This window comes from Hemitrygon akajei, chromosome 10 (genome assembly GCF_048418815.1).
Source record: "Hemitrygon akajei chromosome 10, sHemAka1.3, whole genome shotgun sequence".
In the NCBI taxonomy this organism is placed as follows: Eukaryota; Metazoa; Chordata; class Chondrichthyes; order Myliobatiformes; family Dasyatidae; genus Hemitrygon; species Hemitrygon akajei.
In genome coordinates this window covers 27,006,561-27,030,186 of record NC_133133.1, presented here as the reverse complement: position 1 = coordinate 27,030,186, position 23,626 = coordinate 27,006,561, and the positions used below count along the sequence as shown (strand labels likewise).

Here is a 23,626-nt window from a genome sequence, read left to right as displayed (position 1 = left end):
GACTATTCCAACTCCCTGTATACTGGGATTAGTCAGTCGTCCCTGTTCCACCTGCAACTGGTCCAGAACGCTGCAGCCAGGCTCCTGACAGGTGCCCGGAAGAGGGACCATTTTACTTCTATACTGTCCTTTCTCCACTGGCTACCAGTACGGTTCAGAATTGATTTTAAGGTTCTCCTATTTGTTTATAAAGCCCTAAATGGGCTGACCCCCCCCCCCTTTATATCGCAGACCTTCTAACCCCTTATTCTATTTCCAGGTCCCTCAGGTCAGCTGACTTGGGGCTCCTGGCTGTCCCGTGATCTAAATTTAGGCTCAGGGGTGACCATGCCTTTGCTGTTGCAGCCTCTAGACTGTGGAGCAGCACTCTCCTCCCTATCAGATCTGCCCCCTCCATTGACCCTTTTAAATCCAGTTTCAAAACTTACCTTTATTCACTAGCGTTTGAATCTTCCTGATGTGGCTGATTTTTGGCTTATGCCTAGGCTCATGTGTTCTTTATTTTGTGCCTATAAGCTGAGTGCCTTATTGTTTATATCTGTGTTTCTTGTATTTGTGATTTTAGCTACCTGTTATGGTTTGTACAGCACTTTGGTCAACATGGGTTGTTTTTAAATGTGCTTTATAAATAAATTTGACCTGACTTGATATTATGTGTATGTTATTAAAGGAATCATAGACAGAATTGAAAGGAAAAACTTTTGGACTTAATAACAAAAAAAGGTTATGAAACAATATTTTGTTTATCAATAACATTACCAGACATTTGAATGCACCAAGTCTTTGATACCTCTATGGTCATATGATTGAGGTATTTTTATAGTTATTCAAATAACTATATGTAAATAAGCAACACGCACAGAATGCTGGAGGGACTCGGCAGGTCAGGCAGCATCTATGGAAGAGAGTAAACAGTAGACATTTTGGCCCAAGACCCTTCTTCAGGACTGAGGAGGAAGGGGGAAGATTCCAGAATAAAAAGGTGGGAGGAGGGCAAAGAGGATAGCTGGAAGGTGATAGGTGAATTCAGATCGGTGGCATGCTTGAAGGATTGGCCATTAGGTCTCTGTTGTTTTCAGTTAATTTAAACTCTTTGTAGGGATAGGCTTTCTATTGAATTTTTCTTGTGTCTTCTCAACATTTTTCTCATTCAAATCCTGCAGAATATACAGAATCTATATGGCACTGATTATAGCTTATGGTAGAAAAATCTATTTTCACATTGCTTTTAGAATAGGAAATCTTCAGCAATATTTTTTATGTATTTAAATCTGTAAAGTTGGAAATACTCAGCCAGCCAGGCAACATTGGTGGAAAGAGAAGGTTTGAATACAGACTACTCGTTTGCCAACTCATCAACATTCCTAAGCATTCATTCCGGCAACCACAGGCACACAGTGACTGCAGAGTATACCATCTACCAAATGCACTGCTGTTATTAGGGTAGGTCAGTCTGACAATACCTCTCAAACCGTGAACTTTATCACTGAGAAGGGCAGCAGACATACAAGGACATTATGCTGGTGATCTCTCAAGGGCACTGTGATGGATTATCACTCAGCTAACCTGGTTGAACATGGGTGCAAAATCTTCAGCCTTTAGTATTTACATACTGGTCCCCTAGCAGCATTCAAGACGTGGATGCCCTAGAACCACTTTTTTGCATTAACTGTTTCGTTGTACATCACCATTCATAACTATATTTAGCAAGTCAAATGTGCTTTGATCTGATGTATTGATTGTGAGTTTACTTGTATCATTTATTTATGTAGTCCTGTGTTGAGGTAGCAGTATATTTCTAAATATGCCTTGTGCTAATCTGAACATACTGTGCCAAACTAATTAAACTAGTAATTACATGATTAACTGAACTAACCCAATGTAGTAAACTATGTATACCTGTCTGGACATGCCCCTCTGCAGACTGCTCCTGTGGCTCCTCCCACAGACCCCTGTATAAAGGCAATTGGAGGCACTGCTCCTCCCTCAGTCTCCGAGATGCTGTGCTCCGTTTTGCTGCTAATAAAAGCCTATCATTCACCTCCCGTCTCTGAGAGTTATTGATGGTGCATCACCCCTTTTGCTTACACAATGTCCATATCCCTGTAAATGCCAACTGACCTGAGTCCCAGGTCATCTTTGACCTGCATAAGCTGTGATCTGAGCTTCCTTATGGGGTTGTGGATGGTATTAATTGGGTATTTCTTCACGATCCCGGTGATCCTTCCAGAAACCATGGAACTATAGGGAAGACAGGCAGTAGTGACCAGTTCCTCCTCGTTGTTAGGTTTCCTGGTACTTCTGTCAGCCCCTTCAAGGGCCTGATTGATATCCTTGACCTTGTAGCCACTCTGTAGGAATGTTGTGCGTAGTCATCTCGCTTCCTCGGGGAGACCTTCTGGGTCCAAAATAGTTTTCACACGATTAGTCGAAGTAGAAAAAACTGCTGTGTTGGGAGGCGTGATGGTGGCTTTTATTGTTGAAGTATAAGTCCGTGTGAGTGGGTTTCTGATAGACACCATGTCCAAGGCTACTGTCCGGTTTCCATCCTAATCTCATACTGTATATTTTTCCAAAGTCGCGACATCCTTAATGTAGTGGGGAGACCAGAATCGAATGCAATACTCTATATGTGGCCTAACCAGTTACAAAATATCTTCCTGACTCTTGAAACTCAATGCCTCAACTAATAAAGTCAAGCATGCCATATGTATCTTTACTGCCTTATCAACCTTTGCACCCACTTTCAGTGAACTATATACTCAATACCACAAATCCTCTGCCAGCCAACAGCGTTAAGAATATTGCCATTAACAGGATTCAATCTCCCAAAGTGCAACGCCTCCCATTTGGCTTGATCTGCCATTTCTCTATCCATATCTGCAATTGATCTATATCCTGCAGTACCATTTATCAGTCTTCTACGTTATCCACAGCATCACCAATCTCTGTATCGTCTGCAAGGTCATTAACCCTCCCATCCACACTTTCATCCAGTTCACTTACATAATATCACAACTAATACAGATTCCTGCAGAACACCACTAGTACAGGCAATAAATCCTATTGACCACTACTCTCTGTATACTATAGGCAAGCCAGTTCTGAATCTAAATCACTAAATTACCATGGATCCCAAATCTTCTGGATGAGCCCACCATCATGGACCTTGTTAAGTGCCATACTAAACTCCATGTACACAATGTCAACAACTCTACCTTCATTGATCACCTTCAATACCTTCTTGAAAACCCATAATCCCTCTGCACAAAGCATGTTGACTGTTCCTACCTAATTAGGCCATGGTTTATCCCAATGCTCATAAATCCTATCCCTAAGAATCTTCTCAAATAGCTTCCCTGCCACTGACTTGAGACTCAATTGGTATACAGTTTCCAGGATTATCCCTATTCCCATTCCTGAATAACGTAGCAATAATAACTACTCACAAGTCCTCTGAGACCTCACCTGTCGACAGATTGAAAAATAAAGACCTTGGTGAAAGCCCCAATGATCACATCTCTTCAACCTCTCAATAATCTGGGAGATATCCCATCAGGTCCTGGGTAATTATTCATCTTAATGTTCTTTAAAGAGGCTCAATACTACCTCTTTCTTTACCTCAAAATGCCCTAGCATAAATCAGGCAGATCTACACTGATCTCACTATATTCCTCATCCTTTCTCTTGGTAAATACTGAGACAAGTACTTATTTAGAACCTCACCCACATCTCCTGCCCCCAAGCACATGATCCCACTTTTACCCTTGACTGGTCCTACCTTCTCCCTAGTTATTCTTTTGCTCTTGATAGATGTATATTTCAGGTCACAAGTCATTTTATAATTCCACAGATGCTGTCTGAGCTGTTGAATGCTTTCAACACTTTATATTGCTGTTGCATAAGACCATAAGACATCAGAGCAGAATTAGGCTTTTTGGCTCATCGAGTCTAGTCCACCATTCCATCATGACTGATATATTATCCTTCTGAACCACTTTCTCCTGACTTCTCCCCATAATCTTTGAAGTCCTGACTAATCAAGAACCTATCAACTTCAACTATAAATATACTCAATACGGACAGTCATCCATGGGAATGAATTCCATAGATTCACCACCCTCAGACTAAAGGAATTCCTCCTCATCTCTGTTCTAAATTTACCTCTCTCTATTCTGAGACTGTGTCCTCTGGTCATAGACTCATCCACTATAGGAAACATACTCTCCACATCCACTCTATCTAGGCCTTTCAATATTCAATAAGCTTCAATGAGATCCCCCCTCCTCCTTCTAAACTCCAGTGAATACAGACCCAGAGCCATCAAATGCTTCTCATACATTAACCCTTTCCTTACAAGAATTATTTTCGTGACCCTCCTCTGGACCCTCTCCAACGCCAGTCCTTTCTTAAATAATGAGCCCAAAACTGCTCACAATACTTCAAGAACAGCCTGGCCAATGCCTTTAAAGCCTCAGTTTTATATCCTTGCTCTTATATTCTAGTTCTCCCCTCCCAAAATGAATGCTTACATTGCATTTACCTTCCTTACCACCGACTCAACCTGCAAGTGAACCTTTAGGGAATCCTGCACAAGGACTCAAATTGCTTTGCACCTCGGATTGTTAAATGTTCTCCCTGCTTAGAAAATAGTCATCATCTTTACTCCTTCTGCCAAAGTACATGACCATACACTTCACTACACTATAATCCATCTGCCACTTCTTTTCCCATTCTCCCAATCTGTTTAAGTCTTTCTGCAGGCCCCTTGCTTCCTCAGTGTTACGATCCAGCAACAATAAATATATGATTGAGACAGGTTTTTTTATAACAAATAAAACATTTATTAAACACTGCTAAAAAAAAACCCCAAAAGTAAACAAATGACTAACTTAACCAGAAGTCGGCTGCGATACAGCAGCTCGAACAGTTCTTAAAGTGAGAAATGCGAACTCAGTTCTTTAAAGTAGTATTGCAAAAAAGTCCAAAATGATTTATAGTCAATTAAAGGAGAGACTTTCCTTGAATTAAATCCTCTTTCGTGACGTTACTGCTGATCTCAGCCGAAGTATGCTTTGCTGAGGGATTTACGATTGAAGGAAATAAAACAGCTTAAAGGCACTGACCTTTCCTTGGCGAAACTCTGCATCCAACTCTTTCTGCTCTTTTGGCAAAGCAGGAGTTAACACGGACACAAGTTATTAATTCCTTGTACGAAGATTAAATAAAAGTCGAATCTGCTTCACAGTCGATATCAACTTTCCTCGATCTTTCAGCTTCCCGAACTTCAATGAATCTTCACTCTCCGATTGGATTTTACCTGGCAGTAGTGTAGCAAAACTACTGGCAATAACCTTTGAAACTTAACGCAGAAAGTAAAACTCCACTTTAAAATAAAGCTGCATCATAACATCGAATACGCAGCAACATGGAGTCACTGGCAAATTCAGCCACGAACTGCCCCCCGTCACAGGGAGGGGTTCTCCTTTTATACCCTGTTGAAAAAAACTATCACATGACCTCCCACTGGTGGGGAAAATGACATCACTCCACCATCACAAGACCATTGCCTCATGTCCAGCATAGCCTCAATTACATCATGGTTATGTGACAGGCACAAGATACCCACTGGTACGTAACATCAGCATCTGCCCTTCTACCTATCTTCGTATCGCCACATGTTAGGTCACAAAACCATTAATTCTGTCATCCAAATCATTGACATATAACATGAAAAGAAGTGGTTCCAAACCCAACCCCATTGGATTAGTTCAACGTATAGCTATTATCAAAGTATGTGTGTATGATACAACCTTGAGATTTGTCTCCTAATAGTTAGCCAGAAAACAAAGAAACCCAATAACAAACCCCATATATATGAAAAAGACAGTGTAATACTCAATGTGCAGAGAAGAAAAATCACATCATGATCATAAAATAAAATAACCCATATAAAGGACTATTAAACACCCAATGTGCAATGAAAAAAACCTCATGTAAACAGTAAACACAAGCAAACAGCATTTCTGAATTGAAATTTGCAAAGAGAGTGCGAGACCGATAGTTCGGCGCAGAGCTGAGTAAACATGGTGGAGCGGCGTTCTTAATTAGCCCTAGGGCCCCGAATCCATGACCTTTTCAATCTGGCCCGGTGCTTAACTCTCCATCCGAGGATCAGATTCTGCCACTTCGAGCAGTGATCTGAACCGGCTCGTTCCTCGCCACCCTGACCTTTTCAATCTGGCCTTTTAAATCTCTGTCTGAACAATGCGTTCTGCTGCTTGGATAAGCCGGACTTCACGGCCTCGATTCGGTCTCATTTGCAACCAACTAGAACAAGAGCCCTTTATTTAGGACTTTAGGAGATCTAGGCCTCATATGGAGCCAGTGATCATTAATGGAGAATGTGTGGAGCAGGTTAAGACCTACAAGTATCTGGGAGTACAGTTAGACGAGAAGCTAGACTGGACTGCCAACACAGATGCCTTGTGCAGGAAGGCACAGAGTCGAATGTACTTCCTAAGAAGGTTGGCGTCATTCAATGTCTGTAATGAGATGCTGAAGATGTTCTATAGGTCAGTTGTGGAGAGCGCCCTCTTCTTTGTGGTGGCGTGTTGGGGAGGAAGCATTAAGAAGAGGGACGCCTCACGTCTTAATAAGCTGGTAAGGAAGGCGGGCTCTGTCGTGGGCAAAGTACTGGAGAGTTTAACATCGGTAGCTGAGCGAAGGGCGCTGAGTAGGCTACGGTCAATTATGGATAACTCTCAACATCCTCTACATAGCACCATCCTGAGACAGAGAAGCAGTTTCAGCGACAGGTTACTATCGATGCAATGCTCCTCAGACAGGATGAAGAGGTCAATACTCCCCAATGCCATTAGGCTTTACAATTCTACCGCCAGGACTTAAGAACTTTTTAAAGCTATTATTAATGCTTTTTGAGATGGTGATTTAGATGCATATCACATTTTTTTTACTGAGTTAAGTATTGTATGTAATTAGTTTTGCTACAACAAGTGTATGGGACATTGGAAAAAAGTTGAATTTCCCCATGGGGATGAATAAAGTATCTATCTATCTATCTATTCCCACACTTTGTTTCCTGCCGGTTAGCCAACCTTCTGTCCATGCTGTTATCTTTCCTGTAATACCATGGGCTCTTATCTTGTTAAGCAGCCTTATTTGTGGCACCTTGTTAAAGGCCTTCTGGAAATCCAGAAAACATCTACTGACTCTCCTTCATGTATCCTGTCCATCATTTCCTCAAAGAATTCCAACAGATTTGTCAGGCAAGATTTCTCTTTAAGGAGCCTTGCTGACTTTGGCCTATGTGTGTCCTCCAAGTACCCCGAAACCTCATCCTAAATAATAGACTCTGATATCTTGCCAACCACTGAAGTCAGGCTAACTGGCCTTGTAATTTCCTTTCTTCTGCCTGTTAGAACATGTAATATATTTCAATACAACACAGGGAGAAACTCTCTCCTCTGACAGGAGCATCTGGTCACTTCCTAGTCTCTCCCTTTTTCTAGCATATCAGCACGTCAAGTTTCTAAGCAACACCCAAAACACTGGAGGACCTCAGCAGGTCAAATAACATCTGCCACCTCCTTCCCCTTCTCTATCACTATGTTTTCATCTCTGGAGACAAACTATCGACCAACATCTTTCACAAACCTACTGATTCCCATGGTTATCTTGACTATACCTCTTCTGTAAAATTGCTTTTCCCTTTTTTTTTTGAGTTCCTGCGCCTCTGCCGGATCTGTTCCAAGGATGCCGTTTTCCTTTCCAGGACACTGTTTTCCTTTCCAGGACATTAGAGATGTCCTCCTTCTCCAATGATGCTGTCCTCATCCACAGCTCTTCCATTTCCCAAAAATCTGCACTTATCCCATCTTCTTGCTGCCCTAACAGTGATAGAGTTCCTCTTGCCCTTACCTACCATCCCATAAGCCTCCACATCTAACACATCATCCTCAGCAACTTCCAACATCTCCAAAGGACCAACATCTCCAACATCTGACCACCATACATATCTTTACCTCCCACTCTCTATTTTGCACAGGGATCGTTTCCTCTATGATTCCCTTGTCTGTTTGTCCCTCCCCACTAGTCTCCCTCCCAGCACTTATCCAAGCAAGTGGTCAAAGCACTGCAGCTGCCCCTTTACTTCCTCCCTCACTTCCATTCGGAGACCCAAACAGTCCTTCCAGGCGAGGCAACACTTCACCTATAAGTTTGCTGGGGGTCATCTATTGTATCCAGTGCTTCCCATATGGCCAGCTCTACATTGGTGAGACCTGTTGTAAATTGGGGTTGCATTTCACCGAGTTCCTCCACTCCAACCGCCAAAAGCGGAACTTCAGGGTGGCCTGGAATTTTAATTCCAATTCCCATTCCGACATGTCAGTGCATGGCCTCCTCTTGTGCCATGATGAGACCACCCTCAAGGTGGAGGAGTAACAACTTGTATTCTGTCTGGTAGCCTCCAACCTAATGGCATGAATACCAATTTGTCCTTTTGGAAAAAAAAATCACTCACCCTCCCCTCTTTTTCTATTCCCCACTTTGCTTCTTATCTCATCTCACCTGCCTATCAGCGTACCCCATCCATTTCCCCTAAGGTCCACTCTCTTCTCCAGCCCTTTTTCTTTCCTATCCACCTGGCTTCACCTATCACCTTCTAACACCTCCTTCCCTCTCCCCCCAACCCCTTTTTATTCCAGCATCATCCCCTCCTTTTCAGACCCAAAGAAAGGCCTCAGCCCGAAATGTTCACTTCCACAGATGCTGTCTCTCCAGTTTTTGTGTGTTGCTTTGGATTTCCAGCATCTGCAGAATTTCTCGTGTTTAGTCGTTCCTAAAATTAAGATTTCTTTTTCTTTACGCCTTTCAACCTACAACGATTTGACCAGCAGTTCAGCCAACTTGCTCTATCATCAACAGCATCCTCAACATTTGAGAGCAACGGAAGGGAGCCAATCAGAAACGTCCAAACGAGGTGATCGAGCGCCTGAGCGCTCACCCACTCAACCAATCGCAAGATGCCGAGCAGACGGTTCCGGCGTAGGTCGTGCGTCTGACGTCACGGCGCTGGTTGGCTGTCTGTCGCGTGGCCGAGCGGAGACCAGGATGGGAGGCGGCCGGTTCTCGGTGGCGCTTCTTGTGCTGTTTCTTTCCTGTGGGATTCCGTCCGACGGACAGAAGAAGAAAGAGGTTTGGAAAGGAGGGGGTGGGGGGGGGGGGGGGGCTTCACTCATTTATTGAAGGAAGTGGACGGGGAAGCGAGTAGGCAACCGGAAGGGGCGGCACCGGTGAAATGGCAGAAGGCAAAAGGGGCCGAGTGAGCTGCCTTGGGAACGCCGGGGTGTACGCTGCACCTCACCGTTCCAGTCAGGCCCCTGCTCCAGCAGGTCTCCCCTTTCCGGACTCATCAATAAAAGCTGTCGAGGAAGCGCGCAGCAATAAAAATGGAGGAGTGCCTTTTTCCTTAACCTTTAGCTGGCTTTCCGGTTATTTTGAAAGATCACTGACATCAATTCCCTGTCACGGTTTATGTTTGCTATCTGTAGGACTCTGCCTTGGATAAATATTCAAACTTAAACACCAATGAAATTCTGGAACTATCCGAGAGCAGTTTATGCAGAGATGTATTGCGTCGTAAAAGTTAGACATAAACCAACGATAGAAACAAGTAAAGACAGTAGATTAATCAATCTTTGTAATCTTGATAAAACTGAACATATGTTCAAGCTAATGTGCTGAGTGAATTGACAGACTAGTTTAATTCTCTAAATACTTGCAATTCAAGAAAAGTTTTCTTTTCTGCTATGGTATAAGTGAAACTAACTGTGAGAGGTGACAATTACACCTTTACCTTAGTTGTGTTTGGGTTGTGATCTTCTTAAGCAGTCCCTCAGAGCTAGCAATGTCTTAGTACTGTTACAATTCGTTAGTCATGAGTTGGATGAAGAATCCTTTGAATTGAATGAATAATTTTCAAGCCCTGTCATGGCTGGGGTGTGGGTGATGTTTAGTGAGAAGTGTATATGCCTTGTTTGAAATGTGTGGGTTTTTTTTAATCGTGTACAGCCTCTGCATGTAGCAGCTGTAGAGACTTCCTGAATGATCTTTTTTGAAAATGTTCTTGAGGAGTTTCTCTTTATCTTGTTAATCTCATACCATGTGAGAGTATGCAGATACTGTGTGTGCATATCAGAAATACCTATGGCTGTTTCTAGCCTTGCACTGGGATGCTAGGCTGGAAGGAGATGGTGATGCTTGTTTACCTATCCTGCCGCCTGAATTAATAATTTGTTTTCAAAGATGGATCAATGATAGTTCAATATCTGGCAGTACCTTATGTAGATCCTGTCTCCAGAGTGCCCAGAATTATGGGGATCAGTGTTTGGTTTGTTGGGTTTGGGGCTTTGGCCATCAAAAATTCTTCTCCTCTGTTGGTCAAAGCAGCATGCAGGAGGCATTTGGGGGATCCAAGACATGAACAGCAATTCACACTTTCTTTAGTTTCTTCAGAGATCTTGATTATTGGTAGGTTAGTTGGCAAGATTCCTATTTTGTTAGTGGTGTCAAAGGAATCCTTGGTGACTTGGAACGATCTCTGAATATGCACATATACAGCATTGTTCACTTGCTAATAACATCATAGAATTGCAACCAACTCATTCATGCTGACAGCAGTCCCCACCCAGTTAGTCCCAATTTTCTGTATTTGGCCCATATCCCTCAAAGCCTTCCTCCTCCATGTACCAATCCAAGTGCTTGAATAAAACTGTTTATTCAACCATTTTCTCTGGTAGCCTGTTCGGTATATTCACCTCTGGTGGTGGGGAGGGTATTGAACTTAATGTAATGTAAAACTATGTATACCTCCTCACTGGTAATATGAATGTTCTCCAGAACATCTTTGCTTCTTGTTATCTCTCAAGCAAACACTAAGGAGAAATGTTCATTAAAAGTCACACACATGTTCTATGGCTTAAAACATAGATGGCCTGCTGATATATTGCGGAGAGACTCTCTCTGTATTCAACCTTTTACTTTTAATATAGCTGTAGAATCTCTTGAGATTTTCTTTTACCTGCTAGGTCCATCTCATGCCCTCTCTTTGCCTGCCTGATTTCTCTCGTGTATTCTTGATCTTTCAATAGCCACCAGGTGATTCACTTATTCCTGACCACCTAAACTCAATGTGCGCATCCTTTTTCTTGACTAAAGCCTCAAGATTGCTCATCAGTTGGGGTTCTCTAACCTTGCCAGGTTTACAGGAATATGCTGCCACTGTACTCTTGATATCCCACTCTTAAAAGCCTCCCACTTGCCATTTATTCATAGAAACATAGAAAGCCTACAGCACAATACAGGCCCTTTGGCCCATAAAGCTGTGCCGAACATGTCATTACCTTAGAAATTACCTAGGGTTACCCATAGCCTTCTATTTTTCTGAGCTCCATCTACCTATCCAGGATTGCAGCCTCCACAGTCGCCGGCAGCACTCACCATTCTCAACTTTTAAAAAATTTACCCTTGACAACTCCTCTGTACCTACTTCCAAGCAACTTAAAACTGTGCCCTCTCATGCTAGCCATTTCAGCCCTGGGAAAAAAGCCTCTGACTATCCACGTGATCAATGCCTCTCATATACCTCTATCAGTTCACCTCTCATCCTCTGTCGCTCCATGGAAAAAAGGCCAAGTTCACTCAACCTACTCTCATAAGGCATGCTCCCCAATCCAGGTAACATCCTTATAAATCTCCTCTGCACACTTTCTACTGTTTCCACATCCAGTAGTGAGGTGACCAGAACTGAGCACAGTACTCCAAGTGGGGTCTGACCAGGGTCCTATATAGCTGCAACATTACCTCTCGGCTCCTCAACTCAATCCCACGATTGATGAAGGCCAATGCATTGCATGCTTTCTTAACCTCAGAGTCAATCTGCGCTGCAGCTTTTAGTGTCCTATGGTCTCAGATCCCAAGATCCCGCTGATCCTCCACACTGCCAAGAGTCCTACCATTAATATTATATTCTGCCATCATATTTGACCTACCAAAATGAACCACTTCACACTTATCTGGATTGAACTCCATCTGCCACTTCTCAGTCCAATTTTGCATTCTATCATGTCCCATTGTCACTTCTGGCAGCCTTCCACTCTATCCACAACACCCCCAACCTTGGTGTCATCAGCAAATTTACTAACCCAACCCGCCACTTCCTCATCCAGATAATTTATAAAAATCACGGAGTAGTGGTCCCAGAACAGATTCCTGAGGCACATCACTGGTCACCGACCTCCATGCAGAATTGACCTGTCTGCAACCACTGGATGCCATGCCTCCTTACTTTCTCAATAAGCCTTGCATGGGGTACCTTGTCAAATGCCTTGCTGAAATCCATATACACTACCTCTACTGATCTTCCTTCATCAATGTGTTTAGTCACATCCTCAAAAAATTCAATCAGGCTCGTAAGGCATGACCTGCCTTTGACAGAGCCATGCTGACTATTCCTAATTACATTATGTCTCTCCAACTGTTCATAAATCCTGCCTCTCAGGATCTTCATCAACTTACCAACCACTGAAGTAAGGCTCACTGGTCTATAATTTCCTGGGCTATCTCTACTCCCTTTCTCGAATAATGGAACAACATCTGCAACCCTCCAATCCTCTGGAACCTCTCCTGTCTTCATTGATGATCATTGTCATTGTCATTGTCAGAGGCTCAGCAATCTCCTCCCTTGTCTCCCACATCTCTTCCAGTTCCAGTTACTTATCCAACTTGATGCTTTCCAAAAGCTCTGGCACATCCTCTTAATATCTACATGCTCAAGCTTTTCAGTCTGCTGTACCTCATCCCTACAATCGCCAAGATCCTTTTCTGTAGTGAATACTGAAACAAAGTACTCATTAAGTATCTCTGCTATCTCCTCCAGTTCCATACACACTTTTCCACTGTCAGACTTGATTCTCTCACGTCTTATCCTCTTGCTCTTTCATATATTTGTAGAATGCCTTGGGGTTTTCCTTAATCCTGTCCGCCAAGGCCTTCTCATGGCCCCTTCTGGCTCTCCTAATTTCTTTCTTAAGCTCCTTCCTGCTAGCCTTATAATTTTCTAGATCTCTATCATTACCTATCTTTTTGAACCTTTCATAAGCTCTTCTTTTCTTGACTAGGTTTACAACAGCCTTTGTACACCATGGTTCCTGTACCTTACCATCTCACTGGAGTGTATCTGTGCAGAACTCCATGCAAATATCCCCTGAATATTTGCAACATTTGTTCCATACATTTTCCTGAGAACATTTGTTCCTAATTTATGCTTCCAAGTTCCTGCCTGATGGCCTCATATTTCAATTAAACACTTTCCTAACTTATCTGTTCCTATCCCTCTCCAATTCTATGGTAAAGGAGATAGAATTGTGATCACTATCTCCAAAATGCTCTCCCACTGAGAGATCTGACACCTGACCAGGTTCATTTCCCAATACCAGATCAAGTACAGCCTCTCATCTTGTAGGCTTATCTACATAGTGTGTCAGGAAACCTTCCTGAACACACCTAACAAACTCCACCCCATCTAAACCCCTTGCTGTAAGGAGATGCCAGTCAATATTTGGAAAGTTAAAATCACCCATCACAACAACCCTATTAATATTGCACCTTTCCAGAATCTGTCTCCCTATCTGCTCCTTGTTGTCCCTGTTACTATTGGGTGGTCTATAAAAAGCACCCAGTAGAGTTATTAACCCCTTCCTGTTCCTAACTTCCACCCACAGAGACTCCGTAGACAATCCCTCTGTGGCTTCCTCCATCTCTGCAGCCTTGACACTATCTGTGATCAATTGTGCCATGCCCCCACTTCTTTTGCCTCCCTCCCTGTCCTTTCTGAAACATCTAAAGCCTGGCACTCGAAGTAACCATTCCTGCCCCGCACCATCCAAGTCTCTAAACTGGCCACAAAGTCATAGCTCCAAGTACTGATCCATGCTCTAAGCTCATCTCCTTTGTTAATAATACTCCTTGCATTAAAATAGATACATCTCAAACCATCGGTCTGAGGGCGTCTCTCTATCACCTGTCTATCCTCCCTCTCGCTCTGTCTCCAAGCTTTCTCTTATTTGTGAGCCGACTACCTCTTCCTCCATCTCATCAGTTTGGTTCCCACCCCCTAGCAATCCTAGTTGAAACTCTCCCCAATAGCGTTAGCAAACCTTCCTGCCAGGATATTGGTCCTCCTGGGATTTAAATACAACCCGTCCTTTTTGTGCAGGTCACGTCTACCCCAAAGATGTCCCAGTGATCCAGAAATCTTAATCCCTGCCCTCTGCTCCAATCCCTCAGCCACGTATTTATCCTCTACCTCACTCTATTCCTATACTCACTATCACGTGGCACAGGCAGTAATCCTGAGATTACTACCTTTGTGGTCCTGCTTCTCAACTTCCTTCCCAACTCCCTGTAGTCTGCTTTCAGGACCTCCTCCCTTTTCCTGCCTATGTTGTTGTTACCAATATGTACCATGACCTCTGGCTGTTCTTCCCACTTCAGGATATCTTGGACGTGATCTGAAACATCCCGGACTCTGGCATCTGTGAGGCAAACTGCCATCCGTGTTTCTTTCCTGCATCCAGAGTCACCTGTCTGACCCCCTAATTATAGAGTCCCCTATCACTGCTGCCATCCTCTTCCTTTCCCTACCCTTCTGAGCCACAGGGCTAGACTCTGTGCCAGAGGCACGGCCACTGTTGCTTCCCCCAGGTAGGCTGTCTCTCTCCCCCCCCCCCCCCCCCCAATCAGTACTCAAGCAGGAGTACTTATTGTCAAGGGGTACAGCCACAGGGGTGCTCTCTAGCCTCTGACTCCTGCCCTTCTCTCTCCTGATGGTTACCCACTTATCTGTCTCTCCCAAGGCCCTGGTGTGACTCTTCCTTTAGCTCCGATCTATCACCTCCTCACTCTTCCTGACCAGACGAAGGTCATCGAATTGCATCTCCAGTTCCCTAACCCGGTCCCTAAGGAGCTACAGCTCGACACACTTGGTGCAGATGTGGCCATTCAGGAGGTTGGGAGTCTCCTGGACTTCCCACGTCTGACACTGAGCACAGAACACCGGCCTCACACAACATTCTTCCTGTCTGTATTCTACACAGGCAAACTACCTCACCTCAACCCGTTATCGCCAAAGCCCTCCTACTCTGTCATCGCCTGCTTCTCGAATGCACGCTCTATAAAGCTGTCTGCTTTTAAACTCTTCTCACTGTTCTCACTGGCTATGCGCTTGTGCAGTCGTGCCCTGATCAAAACACTGAAGAAATAACCATCTCCTTTTAAACTCTCTTACTTTTAAACTCTTCTCGCTGTTCTCACTGGCTGACATCCACACACTTGCATGGATCCTTTCTCTTCAAAAAGGTTCATCTTGATGACTGATTTCCTCAAAACTAGCTCCTGACCTTTGGATGTGGCTTACGTCTTTCCATCACTATATTTAAAACTAATCCCGACTGCCACTTCAGTTACCTACCCTTCCTCTTTCCCTAAGAGGTTGTCCAGAATTGCACCCAACTGATTAGGGCCCTCTGTATATAGAGTCATGAACACATTCATGGACACGAGACACATGTAAGTAATTCCATCCCATCCAGGCCCTTAACATTCTGGGTGGCCCAGTCAATATCACAGAAGTAAAATCTCACACTAGTACAGCCCTATTCTTAAGACTGTGGTTTCTCTGCACAACTGCTCCTCAAGTTCTCGCTGACTGCATCCTCAGTAGAGTGATCCTCCCCTTCTTTTCGATGGATGATCCCTCAAGAATGTTGTCTGTCGGGACTACTCTCCTATTCCTTGCCATGTAGCTTAAATTGGGATGATTCTGTTCAAGGGTGAAGACAAAAGGTTGTACAGTTTTCTGCTTGTTCAGTAAAATAATTCTGTTTTCATACAAAACATGTTGGAGATAAAGTGTAGTATCGCAGAGAGAGATTGGGAAAGGTGTTGGTACAAATACAAGCTTGCTTGATTGTCTTCAGCTGAAGAAGACATGAAAAGATGAAGAAAAATATCCCTGATTAGGAAAAGTTGTCTCATAAAGGCATTTCAGAGATGAAATGCAAGATTTAATAACTGCTGATTTAATTAGCTGCAAGAACTTTAAATCGCAGGCTTTAGGTGTAACAGTAACTTAAACTTGCATAGGACATTCAAAGGCTCAGCACATCTAGTGGGCTACCAGTTGTACAAGAAAGGTAAGATTTCTGGAAAGTTTTCTTGTGGAGCTGATAATGCAAACAAGTAAAGTTTAGCCAAATGACTTTTTTTTGGAATGTTAAAATGCATGATGCATTTGGAGTACACATTTATTCAAGTTATTAACTGCCTCAGAACTGCTCAGAATTTGCAGTTCTGAACAAATTGCATAATTTGCACTGTCTATCTGATAATGAAAAACATCTTACCAGCAGTATTTGCTGCAAGGCTCAAATACTGGAAAGATTTTTCATGTACTTGAAGCTCTGATTTCATCCACCATTTGCTGCAGAGGTATGCATGATATAAAGTGAGTCTAGTTTACCTAGACCTATATAGTTGGACTGTATTCTGATAACAATAGGAAATATAATTTTGAAGATCTTTATTTTGAATTGCCCAACAGAAGGATTAAGTGTTTGTAAACCAGAGACTTGCCAGCAGAATGTGAGACTTGTAATTGATGATAATCGGGTCATTCAAACTTGTGATAATGATTTTGTTTATTTTATAAAACTAAATTAAAAACTTAAAGGCAAATGAAGGAACTGATTTGACATGCCTTTCTGAGTTATTAACTGAGCAAATTACAGAATATAATAAGTTTGTGAATGTTTGAAAAATTACTTTAGTGTCAACGATCACATTTTAAGTTTGTCTTTGAAGTGTATTTCAAACCATGTTTTGTGTCACTTATAGAATTTAGAGCCAAATTATAGAATTTGATTGTGTCCTGATGAATAATATTACCTAGTTATGGTATTTGGTCTTTAGGGGAAGAGATACCAGTCCATACAACTAAAACATCCATTCCTTGTGCACTATTTAGTTGTTTGAAGATTTGCATGTTGTTAATTAAATGAACAGTTTTGACACCAAATTAATTGTCCACTATCTTTTTTTCTTGACTTGATAGACAATTCTGTCTGAAAAAGTTGGGCAGTTGATGGAATGGGCAAACAGACGAGCTGTAATCCGGATGAATGGTGATAAGTTCCGTCGATTTGTGAAGGCTCCACCACGGAATTACTCTATTGTGGTGATGTTCACTGCTTTGCAGCCACAGCGCCAGTGCACTGTTTGCAAGTATGTGACTATGTTTTTTCAAATCATATCACAAATGTACTTCAATGAGCTATATCTATTAATAATTATTTTGAACATAAAATTTATCAGTTTTATTTTAATTCTTGAAAGGCAGGTGGATGAAGAATATCAAATCCTGGCCAACTCCTGGCGTTACTCAAGTTCCTTTGCAAATAAACTTTTCTTTGCTTTAGTGGATTTTGATGAAGGATCTGATGTATTTCACCAGGTCAGTTTCAATTTTATTATTCAATTATTTTCAGTCGTTGTATTTGAAATAAGTGTCATTAATTTCCTTGGAGTCAGCATAGTAGCTTGTGGAGAGCAACTTTATTCTGATACTTAAAATTTATGTTGAAATATATTGTCCTCATCATAAGCATCAACACTTTGTTTTAAAATATCTTTTCTTTTTAACTGAGAGGCCTTGTGTTTAAATGGAAAATGTCAGATAGTCATAAGTCACATGCCATCTGTTGATAGAGATATAAAGTCAATCTTTCAGTTCTGTCCGTGACCTTTCACTAAAATGGGGGGGGGGGGGGCATCTTGGAAAGCAAACAGGAGAAGGGGGATTCATGAAAATAACAGCAGGAAATTGACAAACAGATGGACCATGTGATAGTGAAAGCATGATGTAACTTTTGAGTTTTGGACAAGCATAGTAGCAACTCTAATATACCGTAGATTCCGGACTACAGAGCGCACCTGATTAAAAGCCGCTGGCTCTAATTTTAGAAATAAAATCAATTTTTTAATTGTAAAGGACGCACCGGATTTTAGGCCGCACCGGATTTTCGGCCGCAGGTGTCCCACGTTGTAATATGAGATATTTACACAGAAAGATATTACACGTGAGGATTTTTTAACTTTTAATTAAATCCATATGGTAACAAAAACAAATACATATTGCAAATGCTTTTTTTCGAACCGTGCCCGTAACGCGGCTACTTTTAAATACGTTGCGTATACTTCTTTACTGAACAACATTCCAATATCTCCTAACGACTGGTAAAAAATATATATACTACAGCCTACCAGGAAAAGTTATTGATCACCTTTAACTTAAAAGCAGCATTTTCGCTCCGATCCAAAGCCGCTCGCGTAATGCGCTCCCTCCCTCCGTCCCGTTTCATCGCAAACCGGCATTTTCCCACAAGACACCGCGAAACCGGGTGTGACGTCATAGCATCCCGCGATGTAGTACAGAAAACAAATATAGTTAAAACTAAGTAGGCAGCACAATGCACAGTGTTTTCCATGTTGATGAGGGTGAGTACAAATGACTGATTTACAATAATTTAATTGTGAAAGTGCGCTTGATTTATCGTACAATTTCATTGGACCTCTGTGAACTACTCATCAATTTTATTGGTCTACTGTTACGAGGCAAAATGTTTACGAGGCGGCATGAAAAAAATCATGCATTAGCCGCTTCGGATTATTGGCCGCAAAGTTCAAAGCTGTTCAAAATGTGGGAAAAAAGTAGCGGCTTAAAATCCGGAATCTACGGTAGTAGCCTTTTTAATGGAAAAGGAGTGAGTATGACTGAAATTAGGATTGTTCTACATATCCAACAAACAGGCGAGTGAATCTTGGGTTTTCAGAGCTACACATTCTGATTTGGAACAAATGAGTGACCTTGTCTGATGTGGAATTGAAAACAGAAAATACTAGAAACACTCAAGATGTCAAGCAACATCCGTGGTAAACACAAAACAGTGAACACCTTAGAAGAATTCAGTGTGAGAACAAGTTCAGCAAAGCAAGGAGAATTATGCAAAAGGAGGACCAAAGAACCCTGGGGTTATCCTGCTACAGGGTAGAGAGATAAGATTTGATATCTATAGTGAAAATAAAGCCACTTGTGACCAGGCAACCGGTGACTGATAAAATGGCCCCAGGGTTTTAGAGATGCATATGTGGAGAGACTGAACAAGGAGAAAGAATAGTGTCAGGGCAGAAATAAATCAGGTTTTTAGTTTTTGAGACAAGAATTGGCTGAAATGATGGACAATCCTGCATGTGGATCGTGAGGGAGAGTTAGAAGCAGGCTGTGTGTGATTGGGGGACTAAAAATGAGCCAGTTGGAGGAATATCTCTCAAGGAAATTAGCTCATTGACTATAGGAGTCCCTACAAGAGACGAATGATCTTCTCCACAAGGTAGCACTCATGTCACCAAACAGTACACTGCCTTCCTCAGCAGGTTTGATAACAATGTTGAGGTTGATCCTTGGTGAATAGTTTTGCAAGTTCAGAGTTGGATTGGAATACGTGGAATGAAATGTCACTTTGGCAGCTGATGATGAAAAATCTCCAGTAGGTAATAGGCCAGAGCAGTTGGATTTCCAAGGATGTGATAGTGGGTCCATGGTCTGGATAAAATCTCCAAATTGGCCACGTACTTCCAGTGCCAATATACTACATTCAGTGCACACAACGTGACTTCCCTTTTTTTTTTGAGAACCCAAATGGATCATTGCTTTCTGGAACATCTTCATTCAGTCTTCAGATAGGACCCTGCGTATGTTGCCTGCCACTTCTGCATTCCACTGTCAATTCAACCTGTTCCAAGAAAGTAGAAAATAAGCTGAAGGAACATTATTTCACAGGTAGAGATGGTCATAAAGAAAGCTTTTGGCACATTGACCTTCATAAATCAAAGTATTGAGTACAGGAGATGGTATGTTATATTGAAGTTGTAGAAGACGTTGGTGAGGCCTAATTAGGACTATTGTGTGCACCTACCTACAGGAAAGCTCTAAATAAATTTGGGAATGCTGAGAAAATTTACAAGGATGTTGCTGGGACTGGAGGAACTGAGTTATAAGGAAAGATTTTATTCCTTGGAATATAAAATAATGAGGGGAGATTTGATAGAGGTATACAAAAGTATGTGGGTAAGATAGGGTAAATGCAAGCAGGCTTTTTCCACTGAGTTTGGTGGGGACTACAACTAGAGGTCATGGGTTAAGGGTGAAAGGTGAAAAGTTTAAGGGGAATATTAAGTGAAGTGTCTTCACTCAGGCGTGTGAGTGTAGAACAAGCTGCCAACGTAAGTGGTGCATGCAAACGAGATTTCAATGTTTAAAGGGAGTTTGGATAGGTACACGGAGGGGTATGGAGGGCTCTGGTCGTCGATGGGAGTAGGCAGTTTAAATTGTTCATCACAGACTGCTTCTGTGCTGTGCTTTTTTATGACACTGACTCTATTTGACTTGGCAAAATGGACTATAAGCAGTCTTTCCAGCTGTATCAGTAGAGGCCAGTTCTGATTAAAGGTAATGTAAACTTAATGTAGTAAATCTTTCTCCACAGATGCTACCTGGCCTATCTAATATTTACATCATTCTGTCCTATACTGTATTGGATTTGTAGTATCTTTAGTGTTTTGCTTATCCGGAATATTTTTCTGTGTAATTCCAGTATTGATTTTTTTTTATCCTTTCTCTCCTGCTTTCAGTCATTGCTGTGTATTTTATATTTCATCTGGACAGTTAATCAGCAGTTCACAAACCTTCATCACTGTCAGCCAGCACTAACACCATATGTAGTATATTTTGTAGTTTGAGATTCCAAGATGGCGGCTCGATGCAGCTTGCAGCGGCCACCCTGGAGCTGATATCTGTTATTTGTTAGCGGGGTGCCATGCGCAATCCTAATCCAATGAAAAACGGACGTGGGAGCACGGAGGAACATCTGGAAATCTCCAGGAAGGCCCTCTTCGTTGCTGCTGCTGCTGTGAGGTCCGGGTCTCTGCTGAGAAGAACAGGCCCCCAGCCCTCGGGGTTGTGTTGCCAGTAGCCATTAGCGGGGGTGTCTTAATACGCTTGGCAGAGAATAGTGCTTGGAGAAGCTGTGCCAGAGGGGATGGTCAGAGGCTCAGAGGTTCGACGGACTCGGAGTCCGCTGCGGTCGGGGCGCTTTGCACTGTGTGCTATGTCTGCGAGGCTGGGTTCGACGGAGCTTTCATTGTGTGCTGCGTCTGTGAGGCTGAGTCCAGTGGCGCCATGGAAGTCCATAGTGGGGGTATTCCCTTCTGCCGCCTGCGTGGGATGACGAGTATATCAGGACCCTGAGGACTTGTGGAAACTGTGGTGGTTTCTTTCAAACTTATAGTCTTTTAACATCTTTGGACTATTTTTACTGTGCCCATAGTCTTTTTTAATCAATTATGCTATTGTTTGCACTGTTGTAACTGTATGTTGTAACTATGTGGTTTCGTGCAGGTCTTGTAGCTTTAGTTTTTGGTCTTGTTTTGTCTGGTGGGTTTGGAGCTCCTTTCCAGGGAACGCGCTAAGATGGTAGTGCGATATTAATACACAGCAGCCTCTCCGGACTCTGGATTGGGAATTGCCAAATGTTATGTGGATTTTCTGGTGTAGTCTGTTTTGTCATGTGCTTTTGTGATATCATTCTGGAGGAACGTTGTCTCATTTTTTTAACTGCATTGCATTTGTAGTTTCTAATTGACAATAAACTGAAACTGAACTGATTCAGTTTCTCTGACAAAAGACGTTCCTGAAGAAATGTCTTGGCTTGAAATGTTGACTGTTTATTTATTTCTGTAGATGCTGCCTGGCCTGCTGAGTTCCTCCAGCAATTTGTGTGTATGTTGCTTTAGATTTCCAGCACCTTCATCTTTGTCTGATTTATCCAGAGAATCTGAATCTACCTCAGATTCACTTTCACTTCCAGTTCCGAATGTAGCTGGGATTTGTAGTTCAGGTTGCTCGTGTTTGCACATGCCCCTTCCTTCACACGTGCGCAATTCTTGTTGCTCTTTTTCTTTGGAGATGGTTGATGTTGCCGCAGCTTCCTGTTCTGTATCGCCGGAGGTAAAATGCACTTGAGCCCGCGGCTCTTTCATGGCAGCGGGCCCCGATTCTTTTCCAACTTGTGTTGTCTTCAAGGTAGTAGTTTTCTTCTGCTTCTGCTTATGAGGCATATTTTGGAACAATCCTGAGTAGTTTATAAGTAACTTTTAGAAAGTATTTACTAAGTTTTCTTCACTTAAACATTAATTTACTGATTTTTTAAGGGAGAGCTGGATTTCCACGTCTTGATCCTACGTCATCACGTGACGTGATATCGAACAGAAAAAGCAATTATGAGAACTAAACAGAGATATTACGAACTAGGTGAAAGATCACCCAAGATTCTTGCTTGGCAGTTAAAAACAGACCAGACTTCCAAAACGATAAATGCAATTGGAACAATTGTAAATAAAATTACTTAAAAACCTTTAGAAATTAATGAAACTTTTAAGAATTTTTATTCTGAGCTGTATCAATCAGAATCACAAAATGATAATGTCGAGATAGAAAGGTTTTTATCACAAATAACTTCCAAAATTGGATTCGGAAGAACAGAAGGGATTAGATTTGCCTTTTACATTAAAAGAGGTCAAAGAAGCTCTAGGATCACTTCAGAGTAATATATCCCCAGGAGAAGATGGTTTTCCGCCTGAATTTTACAAAAAGTTTAAAGATTTACTAATTCCTCCTTTTATGGAGTTAATACACCAAGCGGAAAGAACGCATAAACTTCCAGAATCTTTTTCGACAGGTATTTTAATAGTATTGCCAAAAAAAGATAGAGATCTTTTAAAGCCAACATCATATAAGACCTATTTCTTTGTTAAACACCGATTATAAAATAATAGCAAAAATTTTAACTAGTAGATTATCTAAATACTTACCAAAATTAATATATATGGATCAAACAGGATTTATCAAAAATAGACAATCGGCAGATAATGTAACCCGGTTACTTAGCATAATTCATTTGGCACAAAAGAGGGAGGAAATGAGTGTGGCAGTTGCTTTAGATGCAGAAAAAGCATTTGATAGATTGGAATGGGATTTTTTATTTAAGGTATTGGAAAAATATGGATTAGGGGTATCCTTTATAAAATGGATTAAAACCTTAAATACTAACCCCAAAGCTAAAGTGGTGACAAATGGCCAAATTTCAACATCATTTCAGTTAACAAGGTCAACTAGACAAGGTTGTCCATTATCACCTTCTTTATTTGTGTTGGCGATAGAACCATTAGCTGAATTAATTAGAACAGACCCAGATATTAAGGGTTTCAAAGTTAACCAGGAGATAACAAGTTAGCAAGATTAACTTATTTGCTGACGATGTTCTGCTTTATTTAACAAACCCATTGTATTCGCTACGTAAATTATCTTCTAGATTGGAAGAATATGGGAAAATATCAGGCTACAAAATAAATTGGGATAAAAGTGAAATTC

The 23,626-nt window shown here is 41.9% G+C and overlaps 1 protein-coding gene across 1 annotated transcript in view; it reads left to right on the top strand.

The window, feature by feature from the left end:
* Nucleotides 1-9,071: 9,071 nt before the first annotated feature.
* LOC140734243 (dolichyl-diphosphooligosaccharide--protein glycosyltransferase subunit MAGT1-like) overlaps nt 9,072-23,626 on the top strand; it is a 28,426-nt gene continuing 13,871 nt past the window's right edge. Inside the window, exons 1-3 of the mRNA XM_073057945.1 lie at nt 9,072-9,219; nt 17,195-17,364; nt 17,476-17,593. Coding sequence (XP_072914046.1) covers nt 9,136-9,219; nt 17,195-17,364; nt 17,476-17,593 — 372 coding nt within the window. The 5' untranslated portion in view covers nt 9,072-9,135. The remainder of the gene's footprint in view (nt 9,220-17,194; nt 17,365-17,475; nt 17,594-23,626) is intronic.